This window comes from Sphaerodactylus townsendi, linkage group LG01 (assembly GCF_021028975.2).
Source record: "Sphaerodactylus townsendi isolate TG3544 linkage group LG01, MPM_Stown_v2.3, whole genome shotgun sequence".
Classification (NCBI taxonomy): domain Eukaryota; kingdom Metazoa; phylum Chordata; class Lepidosauria; order Squamata; family Sphaerodactylidae; genus Sphaerodactylus; species Sphaerodactylus townsendi.
Genome location: NC_059425.1, coordinates 15,849,090 through 15,875,780, shown reverse-complemented (window position 1 = coordinate 15,875,780; position 26,691 = coordinate 15,849,090). Strand labels below are relative to the sequence as shown.

General features: G+C 48.9%; 1 protein-coding gene across 2 annotated transcripts; it reads left to right on the top strand.

Moving 5' to 3' along the window:
- CFAP45 (cilia and flagella associated protein 45) lies at positions 1–24,530 on the top strand. Of its 2 annotated transcripts, XM_048492546.1 has the most exons (13): positions 1–162; positions 2,169–2,294; positions 8,138–8,271; positions 10,947–11,082; positions 11,937–11,945; positions 12,747–12,917; positions 14,718–14,896; positions 16,358–16,487; positions 17,683–17,829; positions 18,342–18,455; positions 18,708–18,901; positions 22,338–22,562; positions 24,343–24,530. In XM_048492546.1, the coding sequence occupies exons 1-13, from the start codon at positions 160–162 to the stop codon at positions 24,416–24,418; spliced, it is 1,644 nt and encodes a 547-aa protein (XP_048348503.1). In that variant the 5' UTR covers positions 1–159; the 3' UTR covers positions 24,419–24,530. The 2 variants fall into 2 exon arrangements, with proteins under 2 accessions (XP_048348503.1, XP_048348428.1); XM_048492471.1 differs by lacking the exons at positions 1–162; positions 2,169–2,294; positions 8,138–8,271; positions 11,937–11,945 and having other exon boundaries at positions 10,963–11,090.
- The last annotated feature ends 2,161 nt before the right edge of the window (positions 24,531–26,691 follow it).

Sequence of the window (26,691 nt, the reverse complement as noted above, 5' to 3'; positions counted from 1 at the left end):
AAAAAGTGAGCCCAGGGAAAGAGAAGCGCGTTTACGTCATTTCCGTTCTATCGTGGCCCGTCCCTCCCTTCTTGCCTCGGTGATACGTCGAGTGCGCCCGTTGCTATGGAGACGGATCAACAATAGCCGGAGGAGAAGAAGCCTGAAGCCGCGTCCGAGATGGTGAGACGGAGGGAGGGCGCGCCCAAAAGCCCCTCTGCCCATGCTCAGAGGCACCCCTATTGCTGTTATCACCTTGGATTTAATTGATTTAATGTTATTATCATTATCAATAATACCACTGAAACAAGAGGAGTTCAAAAACTGGACCCTTTTGACATTATTAGGGTGGTAATTCCGCAGCGAGGGCACTCTGCTCATGCTCAGAGGCATTTTCGTTATGGTCCAAATTATAATTTACATCCAACATGTCTATTATGGTTGATTTCACAGTTGCCAGTTCTTTAGCTGGTAGTTGGCCTTTCATTACAGTTTGAGCCTCACGCAGTGGCCTAGGACATTGTAATATATCAGCGCAGTATTCGTGCGGATCCCAGCAGGGCTGCCTTCTGAATCTGACAGATGTTGATTTTGTCGATTTGGAGATGTGTCAAGTGCTGCCCTAGTGTTTTCGGAATGGCGGCCAGGGTGCCGATCACCACTGGGACGACCTCAGCTGGTTTGTGCCATAGTCGCTGAAGCTCGATTTTCAAATCGTGGTATCTAGTGACCTTCTCATGTTCTTTTTCAACGACCCTGCTGTCACCGGGGACTGCTATGTCGATGATGGTCACTTTCTTGTCCTCGATCACTGGGATGTCCGATGTGTTACGTGCCAACGTTTTGTACATTTGGATTCAAAAATCCCACAAGATCATGACCTTTGTATTTTCCGTGACTTTCTCTGGACAGTGTCCCCACCAGTTTTTAGCTGTTCTTGTCTTATAATTCTTGCATAAGTTCCAGTGGATCATCTTGGTTGTCCAAGCATCCGGTATTGATGGCAAAGGCGCACAGATCGGTTTTCTTGGGGATTCCTTCCTTCATTTCTCTTCCCAAGCAATGGGACTTCCTTCTGCTGGAGACTCAGCAGAGTCCGAGCATTATTGCCCATTAACAGCATTGCAAGACATTCAGTGTGGCTTTTAAAGTGCAAGATTAAATTGGGTGTGATGGTGGTTTTATGTGGTGGTCTGTGCATGTGTGTGGCTGAGGGATTTTTTGGAAGAAGAATTTGGATTTATGCTCCCTCTTTCCTGTAGGAGACTCAAAGGGGCTTACAATCTCCTTTTCCTTCCCCCCCCCCCGCCCCACAGCAAACACCCTGTGAGGTGGGTGGGGCTGAGAGAGCGCCGTAGAGCTGTGACTAGTCCAAGGTCACCCAGCTGGCGTGTGTCGGAGTGCACAAGCTAATCTAGTTCCCCAGATAAGCCTCCACAGCTCAAGTGGCTGAGCGGGGAATCAAGCCCAGTTCTCCAGATTAGAGCGCACCTGCTCTTAACCACTATGCCACTGCTGCTCCTTTCTAGATGGAGCTTTCCAGACTGAGCCGGTTCACTCTCAAGATTTAGCAGAAATCAAGGTCCTCTGAGGTCCTCAAATGCTTCTTTTGACATCTATTCTAACTATTCCGAAAGGCTGATTTGGGTGCCCCCGTCATTTGAGGCTAGATGTGCGGCAACCTGCGACAGGACTTTTTTAGCGATGGCACCAAAATTATAGAATTCCTTCCCCAGGGAGATTGTCTATTCCCTTCAATCCTTGCCTTCTGCCAGCTTTTCTATTTTGTCCAGCACTCCTTTGCTGACCCTTCTTATTTGTTTTTAATTGCCGGTTTTATACACGTGCACTGTAAACAAAACTCTGACCTGGATAGCCCCCTGGCTAGCCTGGCTTCATCCGATCTCAGAAGCAAAGCAGGGCCAGCCCTGGTTAGCATTTGGATGGGCAATGGCAGCTATCTCTTGCCTTGAAAACTTTATGAAGTTGCGATAAGTCAGCTGCAACTCGATGGCACACGAATACCCCCTGTGTATAAAGTTGATGTTTGACATCTTTTTATTTGTTCACTGCCTTGAGGCCCTAATTGGCAGAAAGCGGGGGGGGGGGGGGCAGCTTTTTGAAATACAATAAAACTCAAATTTATTTGATGCATACCAAACAGCTGCTTTGCTCTCTTCCCTCCACAGCCGGGCAGTGACAGTGGGTCACTGAGCGCTTCGTCCAATGTCTCCAGCAGGTCCCGATCCCACGTGCGCTACAGAACGAAGGCCTCCAGTTCAGAAGTCGACGAAAGCCTCTTTGGGATGGCCCAGGTGAGGAGAAAGTGGAGAGACTGCGGCTCTCCTCTTCCGCTACAGAACAGTTTTTATGGCGCTCAAAGGACCGCTTCTCTCTCTGAAAGACTGGAAGATGGCCAATGTCACACCAATCTTTAAGAAAGGGTCTAGGGGGGACTCGGGAAATTACAGGCCAGTCAGTTTGACATCTGTTCCTGGTAAATTAGTAGAATCTATCATTAAAGATAAAATTATAAAACATGTAGAAAAGCAAGACCTGCTGAGAAAGAGTCAGCATGGCTTTTGCAGAGGCAAATCCTGTCTTACAAACTTACTAGAGTTCTTTGAGGGTGTAAACAGACATGTGGATAAGGGGGAACCAGTGGATATTGTCTACTTGGATTTCCAAAAGGCTTTTGACAAAGTTCCTCACCAGAGACTGTTGAGAAAACTCAGCAATGAAGGAATAAGAGGGGAAGTCCTCCTATGGATTAAAAACTGGTTGAGAAACAGGAAACAAAGAGTGGGTGTAAAATGGGAAGTTCCCACAATGGAGAGATGTCGGGAGTGGTGTCCCCCCTAAGGATCCAAGGTTTTGGGACCAGTGCTCTTTAACCTATTCATAAATGACCTGGAAGTAGGGTGGTAGCGTGATGGCCAAGTTTGCAGATGATACCAAATTATGTAGGGTGGGTGAGAACCACAAAGGATTGGCGTAAGAGCTCCAAGCGGACCTTGATAAATTAGGTGAGTGGGCTAAGAAATGGCAAATGCAGTTCAATGTAGCAAAATGTAGCAAGTGATGCATTAAGGGGCAAAAAATTCCAAACTTCACATACAATATCGCTTACAGGGGCTTCAGTGCTATCAGTCACAGACCAGGGAAAGTGGGATTTCTAGGGCTGCCTTGAGCTGATAGTTCCATGGGAAATGTCAACTCAATGCATGGCAGCTGTAAAAAAAGGCAAACTCTATGCTGGGGATCATTAGGAAAAGGAATTGAGAATAAAACTGCAAAGATTGTCATGTCCCTTACATAAAGCAGTGGTGCGACCGCGACTTGGGAGTACTTTCGTGTCCAGTCTCTTGGTCACGCGATCTCAAAAAAAAAAAAAAGGGATATTGAGGAGATAGAAAAAGTGCAGAGAAGGGCAACAAGGATGATTGAGGGACTGGAGCACCTTCCCTATGAGGGAGAGGCTGCAGCGCTTTGGGGACTCTTTAGGTTTGGAGAGGGGAGGTGGCTGAGGGGGGATAATGATTGAAGTCTATGTAAAATTGGCGCATGTGGGTAGAAAATGCTTGACAGAGAGAAATGTTTCTCTCTTTCTCACAATACTAGAACCAGGGGGCATTCATTGAAAATGCTGGGGGGGAAGAATTAGGACTAATAAAAGGAAACACTTCTTCACGCAACATGTGATTGGTGTTTGGAATATGCTGCCACAGGAGGTGGTGATGGCCACTAACCTGGATAGCTTTAAAAGGGGCTTGGACAGATTTATGGAGGAGAAGTCGATTTATGGCTACCAATCTTGATCCTCCTTGATCTGAGATTGCAAATGCCTTAGCAGACCAGGTGATCGGGAGCAACAGCCGCAGCAGAAGGCCATTGCTTTCACCTCCTGCATGTGAGCTCCCAAAGGCACCTGGTGGGCCACTGCGAGTAGCAGAGAGCTGGACTAGATGGACTTTGGTCTGATCCAGCTGGCTTGTTCTTATGTTCTTATGTTCTTAAATCTTCACGGTCATTCCTTTGAATCTCTTCTACTCAGTTGTCTCTTGGTGGCTCTTTTGCTCTTACTATCTGATGCGCGTGGAATCTGTGGCCGGCCGATATTTGCCCCATAAAGGTCAGGGGAATTCCCTGTGCAAGCCCTGAGTCATTATGGACTCTCGGGGTGATGTCACATCATCACATTTCACAGGGTGGTTTACCACTGAAGGCTGAGTCAACCTTGGCTCATTCCGCACATGCAGAATAATGCACTTTCAAACTGCTTTCAGTGCTCTTTGAAGCTGTGCGGAATGGCAAAATCCACTTGCAAACAGTTGTGAAAGTGGTTTGAAAACGCATTATTTTGCGTGTGCTGAAGGGGCCCTTGAGCTAGCTGCCTGAAACCAACATCTGTCAAGATCATACTCATTTTGCTAGCAGGATTTGGACTGCAATATTGCAGCTTGCCGCTCTGCGCCAATTCTGCTTTTTAAAATAGCCACCTCCAGAATACTTGGCCCTTTCTTCCTTTTGCTTACCATTGGCCCATTCTGCTTTTTAAAATAGCCACCTCCAGAATACTTACCCTTTCTTCCTTTTGCTTACCATTCACTGTTGCTTCATTATTTCTCTCCACATTGAAATTGTCGCTATTCTTTCTTTCCACCAAACGTTTCCGCTTTAATTTCATTTTCAGCCTTTTATGATTTTTTTCCCCGTTCCGGATCATTTTCTCTTCTTTCAAATGTGATTTCCTCTCAGATGTGTTAGAAGCAGAGGTGGGATCCAGCAGGTTCTCACAGGTTCCAGAGAGTAGGTTACTAATTATTTGTGTGTGCCTAGAGGGGGTTGCTAATTGGTGATTTTGCCACGTGATTTTTGCCTTAGTTACGCCCCTCCTCTCAGCAGTAGCACGCAGAACTTGAAGCAGTCTAGCAGGAGGTGCACCGGCGTGCGTGGCAGCCTGCGCCTGCGTGCATTCGTTTCCCGCCCAAGGACCGGCACAGTGGCTGCGTCCTGGCCACAGCCCCGCCCAGGAATGCTCCGCCCCTGGAATGCCTGGCCACGCCCCTGTCGTGCCCCGCCCAGCCCCATTGGCGCTACGCCACAGTTTGAATCCCACCACCATGGGAACCTGTTACTAAAATTTTTGGATCCCACCACTTGTTAGAAGGGAGTCGAGTTTCTTCAGCTTTGGATAGCCCTTGGTTATTTGGGGTTTAATAAATGTCATTACAGATCAGGGGCGTGAACCAACGGAAGGGCACACTTTTACATTCCATCACATCTGAAGGCCCTTGAAAACATTTCTTTTTATTTTGCCAAAATGTGTTCTTTGCTTTGTGATGAGGATGCCGAGGCTCCTGCTCTGTAGCATTGCTGGTGCATTTTAACATTTACATCGTATTAATTGTAATGCCGGCTTGTCAGTCAGGGAAACAACTGGTCACATTAATGGTTTTTAAGTCTAGTTAATACCACAACCTCCCCGCTCCCCTTCCCTTCAATACAGGTCCTTGAAATGACAAATCTTCTGCAAACATTCCTCCCGATGAATAATAGTTTTTAAATGTGCCTTTGATGCTTTCAGCCACCGATCCTTAGATTAACAAGGTATTTTAATGGCACTCGGTTATGTATTTTTAACTTTTATTTTTGTTTACAGGAAGCCACCCCCAGGTGCTTTGGCATTAGCTGTTTTTTTTTAAATTTAATTCAGCTCTTAAAAAAACAGAAAAAAGAACAAGGGGGAAAACACTTTAAATTCAGCAACTGAATAAAGTTAAAAAAAGGGGGAAAAAGATATCCATAAGTTAACGACAAAATTATAACAGTGGTGGATGATCTATCCCGAGTTTCTATAAATCTATCCTGAAACTGTCCTGAGTTTCTATCAATGTTTTCCAAACATCTAAAAATAAGTTCGTACACAGTTGCTATTTATATGCCATGTGTTCAAATCCCAATAGAGTTCTCAGGTCTTCCATCCTTTGATTTACCAGAGGTGGGCTTTTATAGTACAAGGTTCTTAGCTATAGCAAGGGCATGGAGGATCCATTTCAGTGAGCTTCCAAGCAATAGGCAGATAGTTTGAAAGTACGTAAGCATAAGAACATAGGAACATAAGAACTAGCCTGCTGGATCAGACCAGAGTCCATCTAGTCCAGCATTCTGCTACTCGCAGTGGCCCACCAGGTGCCTTTGGGAGCTCACATGCAGGAGGTGAAAGCAATGGCCTTCTGCTGCGGCTGCTCCTGAGCACCTGGTCTGCTAAGGCATTTGCAATCTGAGATCAAGGAGGATCAAGATTGGTAGCCAGAGATCAACTTCTCCTCCATAAATCTGTCCAAGCCCTTTTTGAAGCTATCCAGGTTAGTGGCCATAACCACCTCCTGTGGCAGCATATTCCAAACACCAATCACACGTTGTGTGAAGAAGTGTTTCCTTTTATTAGTCCTAATTCTTCCCCCCAGCATTTTCAATGAATGCCCCCTGGTTCTAGTATTGTGAGAAAGAGAGAAACATTTCTCTCTGTCAACATTTTCTACCCCATGCATAATTTTATAGACTTCAATCATATCCCCCCTCAGACGTCTCCTCTCCAAACTAAAGAGCCCCAAACGCTGCAGCCTCTCCTCATAAGGAAGGTGCTCCAGTCCCTCAATCATCCTTGTTGCCCTTCTCTGCACTTTTTCTATCTCTTCGATATCCTTTTTGAAAAGCGTCTTGAAAAATCGATGAACATTGGAATATATAATTGGTATGAGTAATAACTTATTTCCAGGAAAAATTAATTAACGGACATACACAACCCATATGTTTAAAGGACAATTTCTGTGAGTTACACCACCAACAGTTAGACCCTTTCTCTTTTGCTAAAGAATCACTGTGATGTCCAGTATATCCCAAAGATAATTTTTACTGAATAAATCTCAACTGAAGATCCGTGGAGAGAGCAGGTATAAACTTAAAAGCCACATCCCCATTGCTTTGGCAAAACAGAGCAATCTAGTTCCTTATTCCAATCATTCCTGAGACTCCTGCATACCATATTTATTAATCGACATCAAATATTTACAAGCAGATATTGTAAGTTTCGTTTTCTGCCTTGATTCACTTTGAGTTTCTAGAAGCAAAGGGGATTATGAGAGATTTACAGTGACAAACCTCTGCAGATTTACTTCAATCTAAGTCCGCTGAAATCTATGAGCTTAGACTGGAGTGATTCTTTTTAGGACTGCACTATTAACGCCACAGGCCATATTTAAATAACAATGGATGTTGCAATAGTCAATGATGTCAGTCTAGAGGCATTAAAAAGTCATATCTAGGCCTCAGCTGAGAAGAAGACAAAAACTTACCATCATACTCTTATCAGTTGGTTCAATGTAAAAATCCCCCTTTCAGTCCAAAACTTTTTATTTTCACTTTATTACAGTGGTTCTCAACCTTCCTAATGCTGCGACCCTTTAATACAGTTCCTCATGCTGTGGTGACCCCCAACCCTAACATGTATCCATTTTACAAATGGAGAACACTGATGCAGAGAGTCTTAGGTGACCCCTGTGAAAGGGTCGTTCGACCCCCGAAGGGGTTCCGATCCCCAGATTGAGAACCACTGCTTTATTCAATTCATATCTCACCCTTTCCTGACTCTTGTCAGGCTCAGGGCCGGTGACCATTTTAAAATACAGGCAGCTAAAAGACATAACAAGCATAATACGATTTAAAAGTTATCAAATTGTGGGTGGGGGAGGGTTAGGGTTGCGGCAGGGGCTGATGGGATTTGTAGTCCATGAGCATCTGGAGAGCCGCAGGTTGCAGACCCCTGGTCAAGGGGGACATACACGAAGCTGCCTTATATTGAATCAGACACATGTCCACCAAAGTATTGACGAAACAGGGTCTCGGGCGGAGGTCTTTTACATCATTTCCTGCTGGATCCTTGTACTGGAGAGGCCAGGAATTGAACCTGGGACCTTCCACGTGCCAAGCAGATGCTCTACCGCTAAGCCGCAGTGGGGAGGAGCCATGCTGTGGTGGGAGGGACGTGTTCCTGGAGAGCTCAGCCAAGGGGTGGGAGTAGAGGTGCACAGCAGAAGAGAAGCTGAGGGAAACGGCGTCTCACTCCCACCTGTCCTGTTTGTGACATTTCTTGTAGAAGCTCCATCTGCCCCACATCGGCAGCCCTATTGTGGTCCTCCAAGATATCAATAAAGCACCCAGATCCCTCGGCTGGGGGCAGAAGCCTGAAATGATCCGCATCATCACCAAAGACCTGATCCGGGACCTCGTGTAAGACTTTCCTCCTTCCACTGCTGCTGACTTTCCCCTTCCGGTTGTTCTCCTGGCCCATCATTTCCCCGCCCCCCTCTGTGGCTTCCCTCGTGGAAACCAGTGGCTCCTAGAGCCCAGGTACTAACCTGGCGGAACTCTGTGTTGGCTGACACCAGGGCATCCATTCTGCAGGACCTGTAGGACAGAGACGTTCCACCAGGCTTTTGGTTGAAGCTACCTGCTTGTCCGATTGTTGCCGACCTCCCAGTTACCAACAGGCACATTTAAACGTGCGCCTTCCCACTTCCTTTCTCTTTGTTTTCTTTCCCCTGTACTTTGACATTTTTTTGGCAAAGGACCGTGCCAAGATTGGGAGGATATATATCAGGGGCGGCCAACCTATGGCACTCCAGATGTTCATGGGCTACAATTCCCATCAGCCCTTGCCAGCATGGCCAATTGGCCGTGCAGGCAGGGGCTGATGGGAATTGCAGTCCATGAACATCTGGAGTGCCATAGGTTGGCCACCCCTGATTTATATATCATAGGCTTGGGATGTTGCTGCTAATTATCTGCCATCTACGGGTTTTCAGTTTAGATCGTAGTGTTAGTTATAGAAAAATCTGTCACACTGTTTAATGTTTTTAACATGTATGTACGCCACCCTGAACCCAACTTCCATGGGGGAGGGTGGGATATGAAAAATTATATCCCAACCAGTAGGCTACAGGAGTGTTACGAAGCATTTCTCCTCTGACCGTTGTGGGTTTTCCGGGCTGCGCGGCTGCGGTCTGGTAGTTTTTGCTCCTAGCGTTTCACCCATGTCTATGACTGGAATCTTCAGAAACTTCTGAAGATGTCAGTCATAGTGGCGGGCAAAATGTCAGGAGCCAAAACTACCAGACCGCAGCCTCACAGCTTGGAAAACCTACAACAGCCAATTGATTCCAGCCATGAAATCCTTCAACAATACATTTCTTCTCTAATCTAGTATTTTACCTTGGCACCCTGAGTTCCAATACCCTTCCCACCTTTGACTGGGCTATAAGTGCTCAGAAATGTCCATTCTGAACCATAGAGTTGGAAGAGACTACAAGGGCCATCAAGTCCAACATCCTTCCTTGAAAGAATACACAATCAAAACACCCTTGGCAGAGGCTCTAGATAGAATCTTTCCTGACATTGATGTCAGGCTTACCACATGGCGATTGTTTGGGTGCTCAAGAGCTTTGACTCTCAAAAGCTGATATCCCCCAGATCTTTTTGGTAGTCTCTGAGGTGCTATAGGACTCATAGTTATATAGCCAGAACAAAGTTTTTCAGCTTTTGATATTGTCAATTATATTTTTTACCACCACAAGGGAGTGCTATTCCACTTTTTAATCTTGGGCTACATATGTTCGCACTAGGCTGTGGTTATTGTAACGAACTAGAAGAGTGCAGGCAAAAGTAACCGTTTTCAGTTTTTTATTGTACTGGCAATCGTAGTCGAATACAGGCTCAGAACTTTGATATTGGTTATAATACAGTAGCAAGCCTCCTTCCCGCCAACAGAAATTAAACATTGCATAGTTTCACACAGACCAGTAAAGATAACATGAAAGCGAAAATCCCCAGTCCAGCCAGGGTTGACAGGCGGAGAAGGAGTCAAGGACAACACATACAGAAACCTCTTCCTGACAGTTATCGTGCTTTCCAACAGCTTTTCTTTCACTTTTCCTTGCCATAGTAGCTAACATTCTTTTAAAAAAGAAACCAATATGGTATTGCCTCGTTTACTTTTGAGTCTGCCAGGTTGTACAGACTCCGTGTTTTTTTGTATCGTCGAAGGCTTTCATGGCCAGATTCAACTGGTTGTGGTGGGTTTTCCAGGCTGTGTGGCCGTGGTCTGGTGGATCTTGTTCCTAACACTTTGTCTGCATCTGTGGCTGGCATCTTCAGAGGCGTGTCCCAGAGGGAAGTCTGTTACACACTGTGTCCAGAACTTCTGTAACAGACTTCCCTCTGTGATACACCTCTGAAGATGGCAGCCACAGATGCAGGCAAAACGTTAGGAACAAGATCCACCAGACCACGGCCACACAGCCTGGAAAACCCACCACAATCTCTGTTTTTGTTTTTTGTTTTTAAGGCAGTCCTCCGTAGAGGAAGATGAATTTTGAATTGCATGATGCAATCTTTGGCTTTTTTTTGTAATTGCTATTGTTTTACATGATTCTGTATTCTCTACTTCCTTATACTTTTGCATGATTTAATCTAGTTCATAACCACAAGAAGGGGCAGGGAGGGATTCACTCCTTAAGACGTACTAAAAACCTCCAAAGAAGGAGACTCCACCACCCTCCAAGGGAGTGTATTCCACTGTTGAACAGCCCTAAGAAGTATTGTGAATCTGAGAAATGGGAGAGGACATTGAAGCCCCTCCCTCCCATCACTGAAACCCATATGCATGACCTCTCTGGCTTCTGCTATTTCTTCAAGCATTACCTGCAGGTGTGCCTTCACAGCCATAAGGGCTAGTAACTTAAAATTTAACAAAAACTGAGATCTTTTACCAGCTGCCTCATGCTGTACATCCCCAGATCCCCGGCATGTTCCTAGCCATATATTTAGTCTGGCCCGCAATTGCCGTGGAGGGTGGAGGCAGAACAAATACCTTCCTGGCCATCTTTCTTTCTTGCTGTCTCGCCCAGGGTTCCCAAAACAGACCCTTCAGGAGAGTCGCTCATCATCAGCCCGGAGGACTTTGCACGCATCAAAGACTCATCCTGCGTCTTGACCAAGGAGGAGCGAGAAAACAGAGAAGCAGCCCACAAGGCAGAGCGGGAAGCCTTATGGCAATTTCTTGGACATTATTTTGGTTTGTTTTGTTTTGTTGTAATTCGATTCTTGACTTCTTTGGCCTGGTTCTCTGCACTGGCCAAAAACAGCATTGTGGGGACGGTAAAAACACCGTTTTGGGGGAGAACTTCGCGCAGAGAACACTGCTGAAACGAAGCGGCAACGTCCTATTTCCCCCAAACCTGCGAATCACTAAACTAGTGATTCTTTTCAAAAATGCCGTTCTGCACCCACTGCTGAGTGAATGGCCGGGCAGGAGGTGCTTCTGCTCTGGCCATGCTTCCGTTTTTTTTAAAAAAAAATTCCGGCTCACTTCTGCGTAGCCACGCAGGCGCACGGGGCCGTCTCGGGGTCTTGCGGATGTCAGCGTGGCTGTGGGGGTTCATGTGGTCATTCCTGCGTAGTTACGTACGAATGGGCAACCAACCAAAACAAACAACACACTGAGCCTCTGTGTGAAGGCCCGTGGCCCAACCGATTCACACACTGTCCACAGGACGCCCGCCCATGCGAACGCCCCGAGGCAGCAGCGATTTCATCTACACCGGCTGGACTCCGCTTTTATTGGCCCATGCGGAACGGGCCTTAGAGTCTGCAAGAATGCCTGCCTCCTTTGCCCTCTTGTTCCAGTCCCAGCCAGAGACTGTCTGTGCCAAAGTTTTGTCACTCACAACACCCCCTGCTCTCTCAGGCGGATTCCGCACGGGCCAAAAAAAGCGGTGTGAAAACGGTATGAAAATGGTTTAAAATGGTGTTAAAGGGTTTACGCTGTTTTCACACCACTGTTTTTGGCCCATGCGGAATCTGCCTTACTAAGAGAACGAGCCAGCAGCCAGTACCAGGCCATACTAGTAGACTGAGATTGAAGTCTACAAAATTATGCATGGGGTAGAAAATGTGGACAGAGAGAAATTTTTCTCTCTTTCTCACAATACTAGAACCAGGGGGCATTCATTGAAAATGCTGGGGGGAAGAATTAGGACTAATAAAAGGAAACACTTCTTCACGCAACATGTGATTGGTGTTTGGAATATGCTGCCACAGGAGGCGGTGATGGCCACTAACCTGGATAGCTTTAAAAGGGGCTTGGACAGATTGATGGAGGAGAAGTCGATCTATGGCTACCAATCTTGATCCTCCTTGATCCCAGATTGCAAATGCCTTCGCAGACCAGGTGATCGGAAGCAACAGCAGCAGCAGAAGGCCATTGCTTTCACATCCTGCATGTGAGCTCCCAAAGGCATCTGGTGGGCCACTGCGAGTAGCAGAATGCTGGACTAGATGGACTCTGGTCTGATCCAGCAGGCTCGTTCTTATGTACTCAAGATAGCTCTGGCTGGGGAAATATAACTGAGCCTGAAAGAGCGAAGAACAGTTTGTATCTAATATGTTTTCCTTTTTTTCCTGAATCAGAAATATTCCCTGATGGCAGAAAGCAAGAGAGGGTTGAGGTCCTAAAAATGAAAAAGAGCCAGCAATCTCTGTCTGGTCACCTGGAGGCTATTCACTACTCGCCCCAGGCGATCAAGCCACTGTTCAGAAGCCTGCATATTGTAATTGGAAGAAGCCTTCCAAAACCAGGGCTTGTCATCCCCCTGGCAGCTCCAGGCCAACGCAGCTGAGCCGAGCCTGACTGGTTCTTCCCTCCCCAGGTGGCAGTGAACGAACGGAAGAAGTCCATGAAGCGGAAAGAGATCTTGCGGAAGAAGAACGAGAAGTTGAACGACTTGGAGGAGGAGGCCAAGGAACGGGCGCAGTATCTGTTGGAGCGGGCCGCCAACCAGCGCATGGAGCAGGAAGATGAAATCAAGGGTCTCAATGAGGTGGGACCGGAAAGGAGAGAGAAATTGGAGGAGGGCTTTTTCTCCTCTGTGGATTCAGGGTTGTGTCATCTTTGGGGAGGGGGTGTGCTGGTCTATGTGATGGGCACTCGGGACTCTGGGAAATGCAGGCTGCACATAGTAGAAGTAGACCAAGGCCTTTTCGGTCATGGCTCCTCCTTGGTGGAATTCTCTATCTGATGAGACCAGAACCCTGTGGGATCTAGGTCTGCATAATTTCGCAGGGCCTACAAGAAGGAGATGTTCTTCCGGGCACATAGTAAAGGACTCCACTGGTCACCGGGTGGAGCTCCCCCCTGTTCTGTGTGCTCCCCCTCCCCACTTACTTTGTGAAGGATATGTTAGTCTCAGGGGTCAGCTCTTCTGGGAGCTTTCTGCGCCATCAGTATTATTTATTTTCATGGTGTTTAATCTGTTTTTAACAGTTCCTAATTTTAAATATATATTTGATTTCTTGTCACCCACCCCGAGCCCCACATTGTGTGGAGACAGGATATAAATCCAAATATAAAGAAAGAAAGAAAGAGGAGCCTTGTGGGATCCAGCCAAAGGTCCACCCAGTCTAGTATCCTGTTTCCCAGAGTGGGTTACCAAATGCAGGGCATCAACAATAACTGTCTCACCCCACCGAATAACTCTCCCACTCTAACCCCAGGGCATCATCAATAACTCCCCCCCACACACACATATTACAAATTAAAACCATGAGTACATCCTTAGTAGCACACACACATGCATGCACACACACACACACACACAAATATCAGAGGCGTAGCTGGGCCAGAGGGCACCCGGTGCGCACTCTGTGTTTTCAGGGGGGGGGGGTCCTCCACAGCGCCCTGCCCCCCTTTACCTTAGTTCAGCCTGGAAAAGCGGCCTGTTCCCTTCAGGCTGAAAATGGCCTGGTGGGAACTACACTTCCCATGAGATCCTGGGGCTCGCAAGGTCTCCTGGGAAGTGTAGTTCCCACCAGGCCGTTTTCAGCTTGAAGGGAACAGGACGCTTCTCCGGCCTGCACTGTTTCACTAGGGTAAGTGTGGGAGGGGCGCCACTGGGGGGCGGAAGGGGTGTGTGTACCATGGGGGGAATTTTCCACCCCCCCAGGCGTGCGCCTGGTGCAGTGCACACACCCCGCCCCCTGGTAGCTCCGCCTCTGATACACACACACACACACACACACACACACACACACACACACACACACACACACCCCAAACTGAAACTGTCATTACATCTTTTATTGCCTGTCTTATAAATATTTGCTTACACATACCGAACACAAATAGCTACAGCTAGGCAATTTTTGACCCTGGCCAACCAGATGGATTTTGGCCAGACGGCCTTCCTCGGTGGTAGAAACTAAAACATCGAACCTCCAGACTAGAGATAATCTTTATTATACTCTTTATGACTGAGGTGAATTGATTGGCAATAAATCACATCGAATGGCACCTCGGTATTCACGCACAATTAGAATCTTCAAGACGAGATTGTCCCAGTATGGACCAATGTATTGACAAAATGGGGGCATAAGCCTGCTGTAGCAAGTTTTTATTGTATCTCAGACATAAGATACTAATAAGAAGTCTGGAGCAAGTACTAGATAAAGTTGCACCTGAGTTTCCAGAATCCTCCTCCTCTGGGAGACGGGTCCATGCCAGTGTGCTGAGTGGCCCGTTTGGGGCATTCCCAGGGCAGAACCCATTGGCGCATGAAAGCAGGTTTGGGCTCCCTAAGGAGGCTCCCCTATCTCAGCACCAGGCTCCGCTCTGCTCTCTGCAGATCATCTTGGAAGCCAAATGCCATGCGATTCGTGATGCTCAGATCCTGGAGAAGAAGCAGGTTGAGAAGGAGCTGAACGAGGAGGAGATGCGGCTGGCCCGGATGATGGAGGCGGAGCGGCAGAAGGCCAACAAGATACAAGAGGAGCTGGACCAGAAGAGGAAGGAGGAGCGACTCAGGTCAGCCGAGGCCCCAGCATTGCACGGGAGGTGTTCCTCTGTCTTCTTGGGCTGATGTCTGCTCCTCAGAGCCCCGAGATGCTACTTAAAGACAAACAATAGCTCCTTTCATCCCAAGGGTCAAAGTTTGAGAAGGAGGGTCAGTGCTTGGGATGTTTGTCTGCTGCATTCCATCTTCCTCACTGGCCAAACAGGCGTTGCAGGTTTCAGAAACCTACGAAGCCTTTATAACCGGATGAAACAAAAATGAGTTCACCTCGGGGAATCAGCAGCCTCTCTCATACCACTATTAGTTCCCTTAAAAATGTTCTGCCTCTAGCCTTAGACGCCATTCCTTTTTAAAAAAACCTTCATGGAGGAAAATAGCTAAGAATAAGCGCTTTTGATCGGTCTAGTAAATGGATCCTCCATGCTTGGGCACAGTCTACCTGTGAAGCTGGGGGCAAATAACAGGGGAGGGATGCTTCCTTATGGGTTTCCCAGTGACCTGTGTACTCACTGTCTGAGAACTGATGCTGAAGGATCACGCACAAGCACATGAAGTTTCCGTAGACAGAATCAGACCTTCAGTCCATCAAAGTCAGCATTGTCTACTTAGACGGGCAGTCACTTTCCAGGTTCTCAGGTGGGGGTCTTTCATCCCACCTACTGCCTGGTCCTTTAAACTGGAGATGCTGCGGATTGAACCTGGGATTTTCTGCCTATCAGATGCTCTAACCATAAGCCATAACTCCCTCCCCTTCCTTAGTTTGATTTTAGTTCGTTCGTTTGTTCGTTTGTTTGTTCGTTCGTTCGTTCATTCCTTCAATTTGTGCCCCGCCCTATACCGTAATCCCAGGGCAGCTAACAAATGGGGACGAGACCCCGTTAAAACATACAAAATTCAAATCAGAATAAAAACATCATCAAACGTAACTAAAACAAAACATAAAATCCGTTAAAACCCCATTAAAAATCCCCACCCCACCCCCCTGTGGCTGACATCGGTGAGAGGATCTCTACATTTGAAAGAGACACCCCTTCCCAAAAGGGTGGTTTTATCCCCTCGAAAACCTATGGGTCCTGTGACCCCAGGAATAACCTTCCCCAGAGTTGAAAAGCGTTTAATCTCAGAATCCTCATTGTGATGTGTCAGATTCTGCATCCACAAGGTTCTCTCGGCGGGGCAGGGACTGCGTTCTGTGTTGGTTCCAACCGCAGTGCTCAGGGGAAAGCTTGGAGGGGAGAGAGCTATGACATCCTGACAGCCAGGACTCGGGATGCCTCGCAGAGGCCTACTGATCCTTGGCTAGGGGCATGATTGACAGTAGTGGGGCCCGGTAGGTGGGTCACCTGTTGCCCCTCCCCCTTGTGCCTCACGGTGTTTGGCATCATCAGCCAGAGTTTGGGATCCTGTCACCCTTTGTGTCTCTGGCTGTTACGCTTGGCCGCAGTCAGACCTTCCTGCCACCCGGTTCCCAGGGGGAGGCGCCATATCATTGAGCAGATCAACAAGAACGAGGAGCTCCGTTCCCTGAAGGCTGAGCAGAGGGACCAGGAGGCCCAAGAGATGCTCGACTACCTGGAGCGGCTGCAGTTCGAGGACGAGCGGGTAAGTGTTGGGATTTGCAAGCGTCCGTCACAATTCAGATAGGAAGGGGTTAACTATGCTAATTAGACACTGAGGTCAGAGTTTTACAACCAGTTCATTGATTAAGCTATTGGTCTGCTAACACCGCCCCCCCCCCCACCCACGCATTGCCTATGTGAGACAAGTCACGTAGCCAGAGGTTATAAAGTTTAGTCTGTTTCTTTGTCTCACTGAGATCACACGCATGCAAGCTCAGATCAGATGAGATCACCACAAGAGGTGATTTGCTAAGCTAAGCAATGTGACCAAGTTAGTGTTAGGATAGAAAGGTATTCTTTATTTTCTTCCATGTACACCCTTCCGGTTAGTAAGTAAACTCATTTACAGTGGAACCTTGGTTTTCGTTGGTAATCTGTCCAAAAATAATCAATGAAAACCAAAACCGATGAAAACCGAGGCAAACTTTTCCATGGGAATCAATGTAAATCCAATTAATCTGTTCTAGGCACTCCAAAAAACATACCAAAAACACATTTTTGGTGAATAAACATAGTGTTTAATGCTGAAAACAGCAACAAACAATAACACTAGGACCAGCTTCAGAGCCAGTGGACCAATGTCGCACCAGAAAGCTGTCCAAAGAGGTCTGTTTCTGACGCCTCTTTAAGATTTGTCTGAAATAGGACAAGACATTGTCATTAAACAAGTTGCAGACATGGCCCGCAACAACTTTGTCCGGGTGATTTTGTTCTCCACAAACCCCTGCACCTTACTGCAAATTGATGGAAACCAAGGCAAATCAATGAAAACTGAGACAAATTTTTCACTGAAAAAATCGATGAAAACCGAAACCGATGAAAACCAAATGCAATGAAAACTGAGGTTCCACTGTATATAAAAACCAGCAACTGTCTCATGATCTGTTATTCCGCTCTCTGCTACAAATTAAGTTTAATAATCCAACAGTAAGGAGCGCTGGTGGGCGCGCGGGGGGAGGGAGGGGGAGCAGCGGGCGGAAGAGCGGCCTAGAAGTCAAATAAAACAAAACGCAAGTTGCAAAACATCCATCTGGGAAACTGCCGGTTCCAGTCCGGACGAGGATCGTTTTGCGAGCTTCCAGATGGCATTGCTTGGCAGGGACCGAAACATCCTCCCCCCTTGCCCCATGTGGATCTGTTCCCATTTGCAATCCTGTGCTCTCTCGCTCTCCCCCCAGGAGATGGAGCACAGGCGGCTGGAGCGGCTGAGGATCCAGGCCGAAATCAAGCATATCAATGACGAGAACCAGAAGCGCAAGGAGGAGAAGCAGGAGCAGGAGAGGCTGGCCGACATGAGGGTGCTGGAGTACCAGCGGCAAAAAATGGTTCGTGGCCCACGCTTCTCCGGCAGCCACGGAGGTGCCAATGAGGACAAAAGAGCAGCAGGGCATTGGGTTCCCCCAGGGTTGTACCCAGAGGCGTGGGGGTGTGTGTGCCTGGGGCAACACCTGCTTTGGGCGCCCTCCCTGCTTCCCATTTACCTGGGTCAGCGGGAGCCTGCTGCAGGCTGCCCCTCGGCCCAGCCCAGCCAGGCTGCTCTTTTGGCCAGCGGAGGCTCCGCCAGGCGCTCCACCCCGATGGTACCGCAAGGTTTCTCGGCCATGGTCCTGACAACCAAGACTCGGTAGGCCTCACAGAGACCTACAGATCCCTGACTAGATGCACGATTGATAATAGCGGGGCCTGGTAGGTTGATCGTCTGTGGCCCCTTCCCCTTATGCCTCACGGTGCTCGTCAGCTTTGGGATCCTGTCAACCCCTACGGCCTCTGGCTGTTCCGGGCAACGTTCCCATAGTCAGGAAAAGCGAATCAACCACTAATTGTTTTTCCAACCCAGGAGCGGGAGGCTGAGTTTGAAGCTGAGCAGCAGAGAATCCACCGGGAGAAGGAGATGGAGACGAGCCGCCTGCGGGCTTTGCAGGAGCGGGCCCAGGACCATCAAGCAGAGCAGGTACGGCCCGGCCCCAGGCCTTGTGGTCAAGTTCTTACAATCTGGCGCTCCTCCCCAGAGCAGCGAGGCCAGGGCCTGAGGACTGACCCAGCATCTTTGACACGGCCCGGGTTGGCAGCGGGAGGGTTCCCTTTCAGGAGAGTTCAAACGGGGTCAGGACACCAGAGTCTGTTCCCGTTCTTCAGTAGCAAGCTGTGATTGTCCGCTGCGCTCGCGGCAGTCCAGCTCGTGTTTCTCTCCTCCCGCTCCCAGGATGCACTGAGGGCCAAGCGCAACCAGGAGGCAGCCGAGCGGGAATGGCGGCGGAAGGAGAAGGACGCTGCTCAGAAAAAGGCTCAGACCGAGGCCATGCTGAAACAGAGCCGCCTGGAACAGGTGGCCAAGAAGGAACACGACCTGGCAGTCCAGGTGCAGCGAGACCGGGCCGAGTTTGAGAGGATCGTCAGGTAAGGAGCTAAGAGCCCTCCCCCTTGAGAACAGAAGCTGGAGTAAACCACGCTGAGGCAGAATCTGTGATTTGTACATTTCGCTTAGGTGAGGTTGCTATGTCTCAAAGGCTGGAAGGGGGGGTAGTTCTGAAGGTGGTAGGGCAAAGATCGGCAGTCTTTGGCGCCCCTGCCTATGCCTAAACCCCAGTTTGCTTGGGGGGAGGAGCCTTAGCCAGAGTGGGCTTCCTGACAGGGCTGTTCTGGTTTGTTATGTCATCTGAACTGGATTCAATGGCACTCTGCAGTACCTTCCTCCCACCACTTGCAGATGGTGGCGCTACAGTGAAGCCAATATCATCTCACTAGAAAGTTCTCTTCATCTGCACACTCCAGACCAGCAAGCCAGCAAGCCCACGCCCCCAAACGTCCCGTCTCCCAGAGTGTTGCAAGGGTGACTGTGGTAGCTTTACCAGTTGGTCATCAATGTGGTATAATGGCTAGCATGCTGGGGATGGAGTGACCAATGTCACACATGCCCTGTGTCCCTAACCCTCCGAACCTTCCTGCTAATTACTAGGTTTACCAAACAAACAATTATTTGCACGCAACAAGCAGACATAGACTGTGTAACTTGTGAATTTACCAAGTCTACAATATATACCCTTACAGGGCTGTACCTCAGTACTGCCCCAATGTACCTTCAGCTATTTCTCCCATACAATAATAAGTACATCCAGAAGTATTAGTAACACTTCCACAATTGCTTCCTTCGCCTCCACAGGGATAGCTGTTAGCTTCATATTGAAAACAATATTATTTCAATATCTGGTAGGCTTCGTAAATCCCGAAGTTATATACAGTCTGTGACTGCTGGACTTCTTACGTGCCGGTAATTGCTTTGTTTTGTTTGTGACTTCAGTTGTACTCCCCCTTGTTGTTGTGCCAAACCTATAGTTACTAGGTTCAGCCTGGACATCCTCCTGATTTAAATATACAGAATAAAGCCACAGGAAATCCTTTCCCCTGCAGAAGATGTCCCCCGTTGAAAGCCCTGGCGAATAAAATGGTCTTGTGGCGCCTCTGAAACGTTCCTAATGACGGCGCTTCTCTTATCAGCTCAAGGAGCCCGTTCCATCAAGTGGGAGAGGCAACGGAGAAGGAACGGCCTCTGCTCTGATCCCAGGCAGGCTTCCGTCAATGGGGGAAGAGTCAGGAGGCAGTAGGCCAGTGATGGTGAACCTGTGGCCCACACACACATATCTAGCCTGGGCCATTGAGCACAACATGCGCGCACCGTGGTGACCAGGGAGGACTCGGCTGGTAGGCCTGGTGCCTGTGCTCCAGGTGGCTTCTCCCGAGGGGGGGGTGGGTGCAGAAGAGGCAGAGATGCTAGAGAGGCCCAGAGCGGTGCATGCAGGATTTGCTGGAGGCTAGAGCAGGCTGGCCCCTGCTCGAGCGGGTGGGGCGGAGGAAAAGGGAGCCAACCGTTTTTTTCTAAACTAAAACCTCAGCATTCAGGTTAAATTGCCCGGTTGGCACTTTGCGATAAATAACTGGGGTTTGGGTTGCAATTTGGGCACTCGGTCTTAAAAAGGTTCGCCATCACTGCAGTAGGCTGAGAACCACAGGGATATTTTCATTGCCTTATTGACTTCCTTGTTTCATTCATACCTCACCTTTTCTGACAACCACCCTGTGTGCTCGCTTCGGCAGCACATAGACTAAAATTGATGGACAACCACCCGGTGAGGTAGGTTAGGCTGAGAGCATGGCGCTGGCCCAAGATTGCCCAGTAAGTTTCTGTGACAAACTGCGGATTTGAATCCGGGGCTCCCAGATTCTAGCCCAATACTGTAACTCCTACACCATGCAGCCGTCATGGGGGGAGAAGAGCCCTTTAGATGTTTGAGCCCTAGGCTGTGAAAGGCCTTAAAAGTCACAACCGGCACCTTGAACTGGACTTGGAAGCCACCTGCAGCCAGGATGTTTTGAGACACGCAGGATCTGTTCCTGTCGGCTCTCATCTGGCACTACCCAGGTTGCCTCATCTGCCTCTTTGAAACTCTAGGGCTGCATCTACGCACAGTGGAGGCTTGCTCCGTGCCCTCGTGACCCTTTCGATGCCACAGAAAGCTGGCCACAGGGCAGTGATGGCGAACCTTTTCAAGACTGAGTGCCCAAATTGCAACCCAAAACCCACTTATTTATCGCAAAGTGCCAACACGGCAATTTATTTATTTTATATTTTATTTATTCTTTAGACTTTTATACCACCCTATCCCCGGGGGGCTCCGGGCTGTGTACAGCATACAGTCATGATACAGTCATAAAATAGCTAAAACCTTTAAAAGCAGCGATAGGAACCATAAAAGACTAAATATAATAAGTATAATAAATATAAGTGGCGTCCGACCACGCTGTTTTCAAAAATCCTCTCCCAAGAGGGAGGGATGGCGAGTCCCATTAGATGACAGAAGGCCCAGATGTAAGGAGCCAAGAAAAAAAAGGGGGGGCACCATCAGCGGCCGGACCCTCCAAAGGCCCGGCGGAACAGCTCCATCTTACAGGCCCTGCGGAACTCACCGAGATCCCGCAGGGCCTGGACAGCTGGAGGGAGAGCGTTCCACCAGGACGGGGCCAGAGCCGTAAAGGCCCTGGCCCGCGTGGAGGCCAGCCGCATCATCGAGGGGCCAGGGACCACCAGTAAATTGGCCTCAACTGAGCCATACAGGGACATACAGGGACATATGGGGTGATGCGGTCTCAAAGATACGATTTAACCTGAATACTGAGGTTTTAGTTTAGAAAAAATGGTTGGCTCCAAGGCACGCGTTACTCAGGAGTAAGCTTGGTGACGCAGCCGTTAAACGCTCCAATGGGTGAATCACGATCCTAGGAGGGTTTACTCAGAAGCAACCCCCATTGTTAGCAACCGAGCTTACTCCCAGGTAAAGGATCACGCCCAGGCCAGCCTAGATGTGTGTGTGTGTGTGGGGGGGTGATTTTCCACCCCCTCCCACATGATGAACTCTAGGGCTCTGAGTGCCACCCCTGGCACCCGTGCCATAGGTTCACCACCACTAAGAACATAAGAACAAGCCAGCTGGATCAGACCAGAGTCCATCTAGTCCAGCTCTCTGCTACTCGCAGTAGCCCACCAGGTGCCTTTGGGAGCTCACATGCAGGATGTGAAAGCAATGGCCTTCTGCTGCCGCTGCTGCTCCCGAGCACCTGGTCTGCTAAGGCCATATGTTTTGCAACCTCAGATCAAAGAGGATCTGAGATTGCAAATGCCTTAACAGACCAGGTGATCGGGAGCAACAGCCACAGAAGCTTTAACAGACCAGGTGATCGGGAGCAACAGCCACAGAAGCAACTGCCATAGGGGGTCCTCAGGTGGATCCAAGTCCCATCACCCCCTCCCAGTTTGTAAGGCCTCCTCCCCCTCCCGCAGAATCCAACGGGAGCAGATCGAGAAGGAGCAGAAGGAGCAGGAGCGGCATGCCACTCTCCGGCAGATCCACGCCGATGAGATCCGGCGCCAGGTGCGCGAGCACCAGCAGAAACAGGTGCAAGAGCGCATCGCCATCTTCGAAGAAGGCAAGCGGCTCAAGGAAGAGGCGCGCCGGCGCAGCGAGCGGCTCAATGAGATCAAACGGAAGAAGCTGGACGAACTCCGGTGAGGCTGCCCACCTGCCCCTCCCCACCATGTGCTGTTGTCCCCCATTGCTGCCCTTAAATATCTGGATGAACGGCCAGAAGGATGTTTTCCCTGGGGTGGGGGGTTTCCTCCAGATACGTCCTCTTTTCTCACAGCAACCTGTGACTCTCCCTTCCAAATATGAATTGAGCCAATGGGCTGTCGCAACCTTTGTGTTGCGGCCTGCCTGGTGCGTGATATCCACACCCCATGTTTAGCAGTTTCTGACACAGCATCATAAAGGGTGGGTGGTGTTGTCTTTCAAGGGCCGTCGCATATGGTTCCTGGTCCAGATTTGACTCAGTAGGCTGCAGGCAGGGCAGGAATGAAACTGTGACAGTAGATTAATGCCATTGAGGATATCAGTCACTGATGAGTTAACCCCCGATAGTCTGTCATCAATGGAATGCTCTTCAGGCACAGAAAAGGGGGTGTAAGTGTCTTGTTATGCCAAGTTTTCAAGGGGTTCAGTTTTGGGATGTGGAAGTTTCCCTTTCAGAGGGGTTAAAGCGCCCACCAAAAGGCAATCCACCCATTGCAGAAGAGCGCTATCCATACCAAACGACACACAGCTCCAGCCCGACACCCTCGTGAAAAGTACTTTACTCCAGAAGGGGGAACGATTGCACTGTGCATTGTGGCCGGGATGCGACCATTTCCATCCCTGTTGAGGCCAAGAAGACCTCCAAAATGGACTCTTTTTGCAGACGGTGAAAGGGTTTTTGCAAAAGAGGGGGCTCGCTGTTTTGGCTCAGTTCTAACTGCTTTATATGTGAACAGCCTGCCTTTAAAGGCATTCCAGGTCTACTGGGCGGTGCCTTGTGTATTAGAAGACACCCCCTCCATATCACAGTGTAGCGATTCAGAGACGGTGGCCCATCTGTGCCACTCCTGGGTAGATCGGGGTGGGGGATGTTTGTCTGTCACTGGGGACAAGAGGAGCACGGGACAGTTACGACCACATTCTCAGCGAGGTGGTTTGTCTGTGCGCAAGCCCTTACCATTTCACATTCAGGCAGCTGTGTGCACCTCCATATAAAAAATCTTGTTTCAGCAGGGTAGTCGTGTTGCTCTGCAGTAGACCAGCTAGACTTGGGCCCAGTAATGCCGTTAAGATGATAAGATTTTCAGGGTGTGAGCTTTCAAGAGTCAAAGTTCTCTAAGGTATCACTGGAGTGAATCTAGTTCTCTAAACAAAAAGAGTTCCATGCACACAATAAGCCCTACGCCAGGAAGAAGGGTTCTAGCTCGGGCTTCTGACATGCTTGATTTCTGCACTGAGGAAGTGTTGGGGTGGTCAGGAAACGACACACACACACACACACACACACAGAGGATGGGAGGTAGCAGCCGAGCCTAGATGGCTGCAGTGGCGTAGGGGGGCAAAATGGCATCCAGCCCTGCACCCTTCGGCCCACCCACCCACAGCACCCCACCACCACCTCTGCACCCCCGCATTTACCTTAGTTCCTCTTTCCTGCCCTTTAGTTCCTCTCTTCTGCCCCTTGGTTCTTCTCTCCTGCAGCCTGGTGGGAACTACACTTCCCAGGAGACCTTTCGAGTCCCAACTACTGCAGAGGCTTCCCTGGCGATTTTCCACCTCCCACGTGACCCCAATGGCGCCCCCAGGGCAGAGCGCCCCGGCCCCGTTGGGGCTACGCGACTGGGTGGCTGCCTCCATTAGAACAAAGCTGTCACTCCCACGGCCATGGCTCACTTGCCCTTTGGTGACCCCCTCTCCTTCTCTCCTCGTTTGCAGGGCTGTTGGCCTCCCGGAGAAGTACTGTGCCCAGGTGGAGCGCAAAGCGTACGAGCGGTCGGTCCAAGTGCACTAAGCAGGAAAGGGATCGCCTCCTCCCTCTGAACTTCGGCCTCTCAGTCCACACTCTAGATAATCTATTTTCATACTTTCTCGAAACATTTTATGAATAGAACTATTTCTGGACATGTCTGTGTTGGTCTTTTTTCCCGTTTTGCCCTTTCCCCATTCTGCTAACCCTGGCATTACCTAGACCCCTGCTGGATTTGCAGTCCGAGACCGGCACTCTGTGTGTTCCGCCATGCCAGACAATCCGGTGTTGTATCATTTGCGAGACCGAACATCCTGCGAGCATCAGCTTTTGGGTCGTTATTTTAAAAAACCGAGTTCCTAGCTGTAGGGAGAGGCCTGAAAGCTACACGAACGGGGTTTGGTGTAATCTCAAAAGCTGGAGCAGATGTTCCAAACAAATTTGCATGGGTCGAGGGTGGAACAGATTCCTTCCTGGTGCCTGGCAGAAGTCCAGTGAAACATGCAGATTAGTTCACCAGGTTCGTGCCCGAGCTGGCCTTTCCTGAGGGGCCGTGGCTTCTGCGAACAGCAGGGCTGGACCTGCATTTTGAAGCCCAAGTTAAAACGGAGGCGATCTCTTACCGCATCTCGAGGGCAATTCCCTTTTCCTAATGGGTGAAACTGTCAGCGGGCTTTCAACCATACCCGCGGTTTACAGTTTGGAGGCTAGCCAGGAGCAGCGTCGAAGCATTTGGCATCTTGACCGTGGACCACTTGGCTGTGACTACATGAAGCTGCCTTGAACAGTCAGATAGTGGGTCCAACTAGCTCAGTAATGCCTGATGTGGTTACAATAATAGAATCATAGAGTTGGAAGAGACTGCAAGGGCCATCAAGCCCAATCCCCTGCCATGCAGGAAGACACAATCAAAGCACTCCTCTGTTTAAAAACCTCTAAAGAAGGAGAGACCACCACTCTCTGAGGTAGTGGATTCCACTGTCAAACAGCCCTAACGGTCAGGAAGTTCTTCCTAATGTTTAAGTGGAATCTCTTTTCCTGCACCTTGACTCCATTACTCCGTGTCCTAGTCTCTGGAGCAGCAGAAAACAAGCTTGCTCCCTCTTCGACATGGCATCCCTTCAAATATTTAAACGTATGATTATGGTAGATTTCACAGCTGCCAGATCTTTAGCTGGTTGTTGGCCTTCATTACAATTCGAGCCTCACCCAGAAGCCTAGGAAGTTGTAATGTATCGGCGTAGTGTTCGTGCGGATCCCAGCAGAAGGGCTGCCTTCTGAATTTGACAGATGTTAATTTTGTCAGTTCGAAGATGTTTCAAGTGCTGCCCTAGTGTTTTTGGGATGGCGCCTATCATCATCACCATCACCATCATCATCATCATCTTATTTATTGATTGATTGATTGATTGATTGATTGATTGATTGATTTATTACGTTTATCTACTGGCCTCCCCCGAGGGACTCAGCTATCATATCCCCCCTTAACCTTTGCTTCTCCAGGCTAAACTTCCCCAGCTTCCTAAGCCTCTCTTCATAGGCCATGGATCCCAGACTTTTCACCATTTTGGTTGCCCTCCTCTGGATTCCAGCTTGTCAATATCCTTCTTGAATTGTAGTGCCCAGAACTGAACACAGTACTCTAGATGAGGTCTGACCAATGCAGAGTAGAGTGGTACAATTACTTCCCTCGACCTAGACACTATTCTCTTATTGGGTATAGTGTCTAGCCGCCGCTTGCCCGAATCTCAGGCAAAAGAAGCTGTTTTCCTACATGAAAGGCTTGAACTGGCTGTGCTGCGGGTGGAAGCTGGGTCTTTCTGCTTGCAAAGGCAGTGTGTTGGTTAGTGAATGCCGCCCCTCCTGACACTGTTTAAGAACTGTGAACATTCTAATCCTGCTTTTCCTCCAAGAAGCCCAGGGTGGCAAGCATAGCTCCCATTTTATCCTTACAACGGCCATGTGAAGCTGAGAAAGATTAGTCACGCAGTTAGCTTCTTGGCTAAGCAATAATTCCAGGACAGTCAGCAGAAGCAAATCAAAACCGGAGTTCGGTGGCACTGCAGGAGACTAACAGAATTTATTCCAGCATAAATTTTTTTTTGTAAGTCAGTGGCATGAAATGTGTTTATGTCTGCCTAACATGTCAATAAAAACCTGCTGGAGGTATGCTTCACGCATCTGTTGACTCACAAAAGCTGACGCTGGAATAAATTGTTATTCGTTAACATATTAGCCTAATATAAATGCAGCATCAAGATGGATGTACGTTCCAGCGCACGTGATGAAGTGAGTCCTGGCTTAGAAAGCTTCCGCTG